The sequence below is a fragment of the Lutra lutra genome, chromosome 17, assembly GCF_902655055.1.
Source record: "Lutra lutra chromosome 17, mLutLut1.2, whole genome shotgun sequence".
In the NCBI taxonomy this organism is placed as follows: domain Eukaryota; kingdom Metazoa; phylum Chordata; class Mammalia; order Carnivora; family Mustelidae; genus Lutra; species Lutra lutra.
The window spans coordinates 27,704,717-27,713,664 of NC_062294.1; the positions used below are offsets into that span (position 1 = coordinate 27,704,717).

The 8,948-nt window shown below is 53.4% G+C and overlaps 1 protein-coding gene across 1 annotated transcript in view; it reads left to right on the forward strand.

Moving 5' to 3' along the window:
* Positions 1-7,333, forward strand: part of AMFR (autocrine motility factor receptor) — a 41,533-nt gene extending 34,200 nt beyond the window's left edge. The window contains exons 11-14 of the mRNA XM_047711029.1: positions 286-420; positions 2,125-2,208; positions 4,919-5,103; positions 5,755-7,333. Coding sequence (XP_047566985.1) covers positions 286-420; positions 2,125-2,208; positions 4,919-5,103; positions 5,755-5,902 — 552 coding nt within the window. The 3' untranslated portion in view covers positions 5,903-7,333. The remainder of the gene's footprint in view (positions 1-285; positions 421-2,124; positions 2,209-4,918; positions 5,104-5,754) is intronic.
* Positions 7,334-8,948: the final 1,615 nt, after the last annotated feature.

Here is an 8,948-nt window from a genome sequence, read left to right on the forward strand (position 1 = left end):
ACTTTAAAACTGGAATATTCGAGTTGAGCCTGTTTTGGGATCCAGCTGGATTTCCGTGTTCTTTTTATCTTGAAAGTGATGCTGTCCCAAGTTACCTGTTTGGCATCCTGGAAAAACACCAGAAGGAGTGAGGTTGACAGGGACGTGCAGAATAGAGAGGCCACTTGCTCGTGTGTTCAAGGTCAGATGCCAGGCTCAGTGCTCAGAGCTCGCTGTACACCACAGCCCCGAGCAGTAACTCTCGAGAGTGAATGTCTCGTGGCCTCTGTGTTTGTGTTCCTCCAGGCTCATCAGATTCAAGAAATGTTTCCCCAGGTTCCATACCACCTCGTGCTGCAGGACCTCCAGCTGACCCGCTCGGTGGAAATAACCACAGACAACATTTTAGAAGGACGGATTCAAGTCCCTTTTCCCACACAGGTAAGTGCAAAATAGATTCTGTCTTCACAAAGATTTAATCCCGTAGATTAACTTTTTAGTTCCTTAACTGAGTATCAATCATGATTGATGAATTTCCTAGGTTTGCACATTTTAACTGAGGACAGACACACCCCAGGGGCTCGGAGGAAGACAAAGACAAAAGTATTGGGGAAAATGTTTTGTACAGATGGACACCGCAAGTCTGCCCGCTTTGCCTGGCCCTGCAGGTGGTCATGGTATCGGTTCCTCTCGGACGGATCGGCAGCCTTTTTCGTAAAGGGCAGATAGAAATATTGTAGGCTTCTTGAGCTGGGGTCCCTGTTGTAATGTCTCTGCTCTGCCATGGTAGCGGCCATGGACAGTATGTGAGTGTGTGTGCCTGACTCGTTTCTAGGAAACATTTACAAAAATAGGTGCAGGGGGAGTTTGGCCTGCAGGTGCCGTTGGCTGCCCCCAGCTGTAGGAGGCAATGCCCTCCGTCCCTGGTTGGCTCTGCACCTTGGTGTGATTTTTCCATCAGGTGTGACGGCTCTGTGACGCTGGGACTCCTGACTGCTTTAACAAGGACAGATTTCCTGGCCCATTATATAACCTCTTTGAATACAAGGGGTAGTAACGTTTTATTTATTTATTTACTTAAATTCTATGATTGAAGGGTGGTTGACAATGTTGTCTTAGTTTCAGATGTATGACACAGTGGTTTGACCGAAGTATTAACATTTTGAAGCAAGCTCTCTGGCAGGCCCAGGGATCAGTACACGACCAGGGAGTCATTTAACAAGAAATCATTCAACTTTGTGCATAAGAATATATGGAAATCTGTTAATAAAAATCCTAAAACTTGAGAATCTTTTAAGAGAGAACAAGCCTGGAGTTTGGAGTCAAATGGGCTGACGTTAGACGTGGCTTATCGGTCCTTCCCTGTTTGACCTGGCTGTGGACTTCGGATTATCCAGCAGTAAACCCTGGGACAAGGGTTCTAGTGCCAGTGGGTCATTTGGGAAGGTTCTGGGACACAGGCAGCAGGTGGGGCTATGAGTTGGGTGGGGGTGGGGGGAGGCAGCCAGTAAGGGCTTGTTAGAGCAGCTTAGTGTCCTGGATGACTAGAGCTTGATCCCGTGGGAGGCCTCCGGAGGGTGGGGAGTGGGGCCGTTTGGATGCCACTTCCCATCTACTGCTGGCTGAGGGCCACTTGAGGGGGTGGGGTACATGGTGACCTTGTGCAGGCAGAGCAAGTTCTCAGCAGTGATACGGAGCCTGGCTAGCCAGCACTGAGGTGGCAGGCAGGACCTTCCAGGGAGATGGACAGGGCTCCAGTGCATCTGTGGCCTCGGCCAGGATCTCAGACTGGCTGCAAATGAGAAGAACAACAGTAGCTACTTCACAGGGTGTTAAGATCAATGAGATGGTCCTGTCGGGTTTCCGCAAGTGCTCAGTCAGTGTTACCTGCTGTCAGTGTGTTCCCATCGTGTGGTCACTGTTCCTGAGGGAAGACGGAACGGGAGCCAGGTGATATCTGAAGCTCAGGCCTCAGGCTCCCTTGCCTTATTTTTGCTGTCAGGAGCTGCTTCATTGCTGCCGCAGACTTTGTCAAAGCCCAGGCAGTGCTGGGGACCCGAGCTCTCCGTACCCTGGGTTCTCCCTGGCCCTGTTCCGTAAGCCCCGAGCAGCTCTGGACTGTCTGTGCTGCTGTTTGCCTTGCAGCGCTCAGATGGCATCAGGCCGGCATTGAACAGTCCTGTGGATAGGCCAAATGGAGACCAGGAGGAGGGAGAAGCTTCTGTGCAGGTAAGGCCTACACCTTGGGGAGAGAGTGCGTGCGTTCCCGGGGGCAGTCGTGTGTGCCTGGCGGTGGTCTTCAGTCCTGCCTCTCGTGTTCATGAAGCCTCGGGCCGGGGTGGCAGAGAAGGCCCTGTGCCACAGCGTCCCAGGATTTCAGGTTAACAAACCGATCGGTGCCCTCAGCATGGCCTGCGTTTCTACCCACGGCCTGCAGCCCGCTCCCTGGGCATTATCCTCAGGACCTGGAGGAGAACAGATTCATGCCGTCCCCGGGCCAGCTCTGCTGCCTTGAACTTGAGCACTAGGAGGGGCAGAGGGAAGCTGGGTATAGGCAGGACATAGGGTGATTGGACATCTGACCCAGACGGTAGACTGTTGAGGTCTTCTCCCGCACACCTCACTTGCCCAACTCAGCATTTCCAGGTGCTTCCATGTACTTCAAGCAAACGAGACCCTCTGCGTGGTGTGGAGGTGGGAGGGGCATGGTTGTCCTGGGAGCTAGCTCTGCCTAGATGCGCACTTGGGGGACTCGGGTGGCCGCCCTGTCCGCAGGCAGCTCCTCTGTCTGGTTTCCAGGGCAGAGGCGCTCCCCTCTGCACGCTTTCAGCCCCATGGGCTCTGGCTTACACCCTTCATTTCTACTTCCAATTTGCCTAATCAATGACCACACTTTTCCAGAAACTTTAAGAGACTGGAAAAACTCCCAAACCACCTGGTCATTGTGTGTCTGTGACGTGAGGCTTCCCACTCACGGGGCTCGGGTCCGACCCTGGTGTCGCCTCATCCTCCAGTGTTTCTTGGGGTGCTTCTTGAAGCAGCTGTTCTAATAACTGATTTGGAAGCTGTTTTCACTTTGCATGCTTTCTCCTGCAAATTGGAAACCATAGACTGAGACTTTTTCAAAATCCATTGCTGAGTTAAATTTTCATACCCAAATCCATGTTTGGATTGGGCGCATTGTAAAATAGCGCCTGCTTTTGAAGAAGGGATTCAGGTTTGCATTTGTAGGTTTTAGGCAGCTGGTCCAGCCTAGATCTGAGTGCTGGGCTGGCTGGGGGCCCCTTGGGAGGAGAGCACGTTCATTTTCTGTCTCAGTTCCCCAACTCTGTTTTTACAGGTAACATGAAAGTTTCTGAATTTTTTCTAGCACAGTGAAGGAAAATGACTTATTTCACAAGGAGCATGGTGTCTAGTGGTTTCAGTCATTCTAAAGAAGTAAGAGTCCTCGGATAGCGGTCTCTTAGCAAAGACCTCGACGTAGCCCAAGCGCAGCATGAACTGTGTCAGTACTGAATGCAGATGCTCTCCCCTGCCTGAGCTCAGGCTGGCTCGGAAGCCGGCAGGGCTGGGGGTGGGCGTCTGTTTCCTTCCTTCATCTCCTCCTCCACTCCCCAGCTGCTCTTTCTAGCTCCTCCAGAGTCAGGCTCAGGAGGAGGGCGGGTTGGGTCTGGCCATGTGACCCCTGTGTGTGTGTGTGTGTGTGTGTGTGTGTGTGTGTGTGTCTTTGTGTGTGTGTGTGTCTTTGTGTGTGTGTGTGTCTTTGTGTGTGTGTGTGTGTGTGTCTTTGTCTATGTATCTTTCACAGTTGTTACCTTACAGACCCCCTGCCCCATCTAGCACCGGAAAACCCAGCCCGGGCCCGCTCTCTGTGATCGCACCCCGACCTCTGTGGAGCCCGTACCACCCTCCACGTGGTCCTGTGGGCAAAGTCTGTTTCAACAACCTCAGGCTGGTCCCCTCCTGCAGGACCCACAGCCACCTCCCACAACACACAACAGGGCCTTAGGGTCGATGCAAGTTGAACTTGCTCCCCTCAGAGACTTTTTTTATCTGCCACGAGCAGGTTTCTTGGTCTCGAGATTCCTCAGGTGTGTTAGTCACCACCAGTTCCCAGGGCCCCAAACTGTAGGGAGTATTGGTCTGGACACATGGCTTTCTTAAAGTCCCCTCACTCACTAGGCTGAAAACAGGAAAGGGTGACAGTGCGTGACAGATGAGTGCCACACAGAGGAAGTCTTACAAATAGGCCAGTCTCTCAGCCTCTTCCACCTGAACTCTTGTCACCTAGAGCTGGGTGCTGGGCTGACCCCAGGCTGCCTGGGTCGATCCAGTGGCAGGAGCATAGCCCAAGTGCTGGGGGGAGCCTGGGTGTTGTCTTCGTGTTCAGAACTTGAGCCCAAACTGAGAGAGTCCCATTTTAATATCCTGTTACACAAGGAATCATGTGATTTACAGCTGTTTAAAAAAAGATCCTTAGAATTTATCCCTTTTAATCTGCCTGCCTCTGTTTTCAGAGTCCAGTGAAGGTATACAATTTGTGCAGTAAATGCAGTAATACTTGTGTAAGTGGGAGAGTGACTTGTAGAGCTGAACAGAACCTTCCCAGAATGCAAACTGAGAGTTAACTTTATTACTTTCTGACAGTACAATTTCGAGGTGCCTGTTTTTCCATACTGATAATCCTGTACAACAATTTCGCTAATACCGAACATCTTGCTTGAGTCAGGTGCTGTTCCTAGTGGTGCCCAAGCCTGATGCAGCAGCTGGTCCTTCAGGAGCCCCCGTCGGCCATTCCGCATATGCTGCTGGTTCCCCAGCTGGCAGCATGCCTCCCCATGGGTCCAGAAGAACACTGGGGCACTTGGGTTAGGTGGGGAATCTGCTCTTAGGAGGGTGGCCTGGGGTCACAGTGGTCTCTCGCTTCCTCTGTGCCCAGACTGAGCGTGTGCCGCTAGACCTCGGTCCTCGGCTGGAGGAGGCCTTGGATTTCAGCGAGGTGGAGGTGGAGCCCAGTGAAGGGGAAGACTTTGAGGCCCGGGGGAGCCGCTTCTCCAAGTCTGCGGACGAGAGGCAGCGCATGCTGGTCCAGCGGAAGGATGACCTCCTGCAGCAGGCTCGCAAGTGAGTTGATCTTTGGCTCTCGCTCATCTATATCTCCGGTCACAACCTGGTGGTCCAAAGGCCCTTGTATCAGGCCCACACTGTGCCTTTTTAAACAGAGGGCCAACATTGAAAAACCATTAGAAACATTCTGATTGCAAACATCTTGGAAAACCAAAGGGTCTGGGCCTAACTGGTAACCTCCAGCAGCTGGTCGTCTCCTGTGGACGGCTTCGGCCACTCTTTTTCGGAGCACCTGTGTGCTAGTGTGACCTAAGCCCTTTGTGCTGATGAGTCAGATTCACTGCCCTCTCGGAGGGAGCACTGTCATTGCACTTACGGGCTAGAAGTAGAGCTGAAAAAACAGGCCCAGAGAGGCTCCCCCCGGGCTGGTGTCCACTCCCCGGCCCGCCCTCCTGGCCGCTCGGGTGGCCCTGCAGGTGGCCTGTGCCGCAGGAGGGGCTGAAGAGCCCTCGGTGGGCCTCGTCCCTGTGGCACAGAGCTTCTCCTGTCCGGGGACAGGTGTTTTCTTCACGGGCTGCTGCTGAGTGACTGCCTCACGGAGCTGTCTGGGAAGTGGGGAATTACAGACAAAGACACAGCCCATGCGTTTCACAAGTCCATGTTCCACAGCTTCAATCCCATCTCATGCAAGTCCTTTGGCTTTTGTAGGCGTTTCCTGAACAGAAGTTCTGAAGTCGACTCAGCCTCCGAGAGCTGCCTGTCGTCAGAAGGCACGACCTCCGACCCTGTGACCCTGCGTCGGAGGATGCTGGCCGCGGCAGCCGAACGGAGGCTCCAGAAGCAGCAGATCTCCTAGCACTCGGCCGCCACCCCCACCCCGTCGCCTCCAGCAGCGCCGCCGCCGGGCCTGGGCCCGGTTCTGCCCGCTGTCCGAGGAGGGGCTCGGCCGCGCTGCCGCTGTATAAAGCATGTGGTCTTAATAGTGTTTGGACAGCTGACAAACTTAATCCTTTTTTGTAATACTTTCTATGTGACATTTCTCTTCCCTTTAGAAACACTGCGCATTTTAATTCGAGGCTTGATCTCTTCTGGCGTTGACTGGGCTTCTTAGGGGGGTGGGTGGGGTGACTGAGAGGAAGAGGGCGGCTAGGCACCCCGCAGCCAGCAGCTCCGATTCCTGGATCGCGCCTGCTGGTGTCCCTTAGCTCCAGCTCTGGCGCGCAGGGCAGGGGCCGGGCTCCCGAAGAGCCGTGGGCAGCGGGCGGCCTGGGCCGACTTCACCGCTGGGTACTTTTGGTGGTCAGACCGCCGCTCTCGGTGGGGAGGCGCCCCCAAGGCCACAGCCCCAGGCCCCCAGAGCCCCAGGGTGGCCGGGCATCTCGGAGAAGTGATCCTTGGTTTGCTGGGTGGAGCGGAGGAGAGGAAAGGCCAGGGTGCTAGAGTGGGAGGTGGCAGCCTGCCGTGTCCCAGTCCATCTAGGACAGCCCGCCGAGCCCTGACCCAAAGCTGGCTTTCTTACCGGTAATGCTGGGGCTCCAGCAGCTCATGAGCACCCCTGAGTGTCTGTCCCCGGCTCTGGAGTTCATGGCCACCCACCCCAGACACAGGGGCTGAGCAGCAGGCTTTGGGTTAGGGTTTGAATTCCTTGGGCAAGTGAATGAGGCGATGGCGAAGCCTGTGGATTTGGTCTTTAGAGAAGAGGAGGGAGGACCTTATGCACTGGCCAGTCAGCATTAGAGGGCTTCCTCGGAGAAAGAGCGATCTCTCTTGTGTCTCCCCCAGAGCTCTTCCTGTTTGTCACTTTGCTCCTGGTGGTTTCATTCAACATAGGTAGGACATTGAAGCCACCTGCCTCGGAACAGACCTGGGTCCTGAACCTGGTCTTCAAATTCTTCACACGTTTAACTTCCAGGATTTGAAACACGCAATCACAGGCTACATAGTTCATTTTTATGTCCTCTTGGATTAAGGTTTTTTTTTTTTTAATGTTTTAAAGCATAGTTTTATGATAGTCTTTTGGGGAAGAATCCAGTATTATCTAAAATTATTGGCAAAGTTAAATGTATTTTACATAACTGAAAGTTTTTGGAATGTTGACAAGTAATTGAAAAGAGTGATGAGTAAATGTTTAGGCCAGGATAATTTATTTGAAGAATCTTTCAAAAGCCTTACCTTGAAATGCTGTTAGTAGATTTCTGTGATTTTTTTTTAAAAATTGGTTTTGTTTTGCTGAGAGCATAGCTATTTGTTTTTATTGTAAAACAATAATAAAACGCAGACTCTTCTAGTGTGTTGTGTGTGGCTGGAAGCTAAGGCAGTCTCTTTCTGAGGGGCCAGAGTTGAACCCCACTTTGATGGGGGGGGGTTTCCCCATCCTGACATCCTGGGTGTTGCACACATTAAAGATGACCCTCATTCTGTGCGTTCTTAGGTTTCAAAAGTGTGAAAAGAGGGACTGGCTTGGAGACTGTTTCAGAGGGTCGTGAGACGTTGGAATAAAGCAGTCCGCTCGTGATCGGAGCGGAAACCTGCCTTCTGTAGCTTAAAGAGACCCAGGAAGAGAAGCCCTCAACGCGCCCTTAGATTTTGTACCTGGATAGTAAAGAATCCTGGGCACTGTACAGTCGCTTGGCTTTTGTCACTTCTTGGGGCATCTGGGACAGAGGCTCTGGGCGGTGGCTGGAGGCCAGGCCAGGGTCTTGCCACACTGGGGCAGGGGAGGGCACATCCTGTGCTGTCTCCCATGCACTGGCGGTCTCCGGGGCTTCAGCTCAGGTTTGTCAGCTGTGAACAGGTGCTGTGGGGAGTGACGGTGGACTTACCTTGCCCTCTTCACGCTTTTTGGAAGTGGTCCCCCTGTTACTGCTCCATTTTCTTATGGGCCCTGTTTCGTTGACATCTTAGGTTCTCCTCAGTCCCTCACCCCCAGCCCCCGCCCCAAATTTTGAGGCTTTTATGAACCCCAGAACGGTGGTCCTCGTGGATGTCTTCCTTGTGCTGGTAGAGATCCTAGGTGTCCGACAGGTGGCCACACGGACCTGATTTCTTACCAGAGCTGTGTAGACCATGTGCTGTCATCCTCAGCCAGCGGATGCCGTCCTCTCGGGAGTGGAAGGCAGGCCGAGGGCTCCGCCGAGCGGGGCACAGCACGTGCAGGGAGCCACGGCCTTGTGACCAGTGGTGACATCGAGCGGTGACCTCTGCCCGCCTGCCCTGCCACCCTTCCTCGTCTGGAAGCCTCTGTCTCATCTCATCGCCCCTACTCGTGGTAGGTGAGAAGTGGTTCCAACCCGACTGCTCACTGGAGTCACTCGTGGTGCTTCTAGAAACCGTGAGGCAGAGGTTGCCGCCCCCTAGCTCCTTGTCCTAATTCACTCGTCTTTCCCTGCACTCTTTCCCCCAAAATGCTTCCTGACTTTGTAAAGAGGATAGGGCAGAGTCCTGTTTGTTTTTACCTACAAAACTCATCTGAAAGGTAGGAAAGAACACTGTTGGAATATGGCTCATTTTTAGGGAACTTCAGGTAGACAAAGTCATGGCACCTTCGACCTCTGTCTTCATCCTTTGCCCCCAGACCGGTGTCATATTGTCCAGTTGCAGGCCATGTGGGCGACCTTGCTGTCACCAGAGATGGCGGGGAGCCTCCCCCTGCAGGCTGGTCAGGGGCTGCTGGTGGGAAAAGTACAGGAAGGGGAGGAAGGCCCAAGGGTGCCGGATCAGCTAGCTCTGTGCCGCAGTATAGACAGACTTCTACCGCACCCGCCCAAAACTCAAAAGACCCTTGGGATTTCATCTGTTGGTGTGTGGAGGGAATCCAGCCAACGGACCTGTCTGTGGCCCTCCCGTCCCCCTAGATGGCTGTCGCACTGACTTCGTGGCTAAGAAGTGATCCGTGGACATGA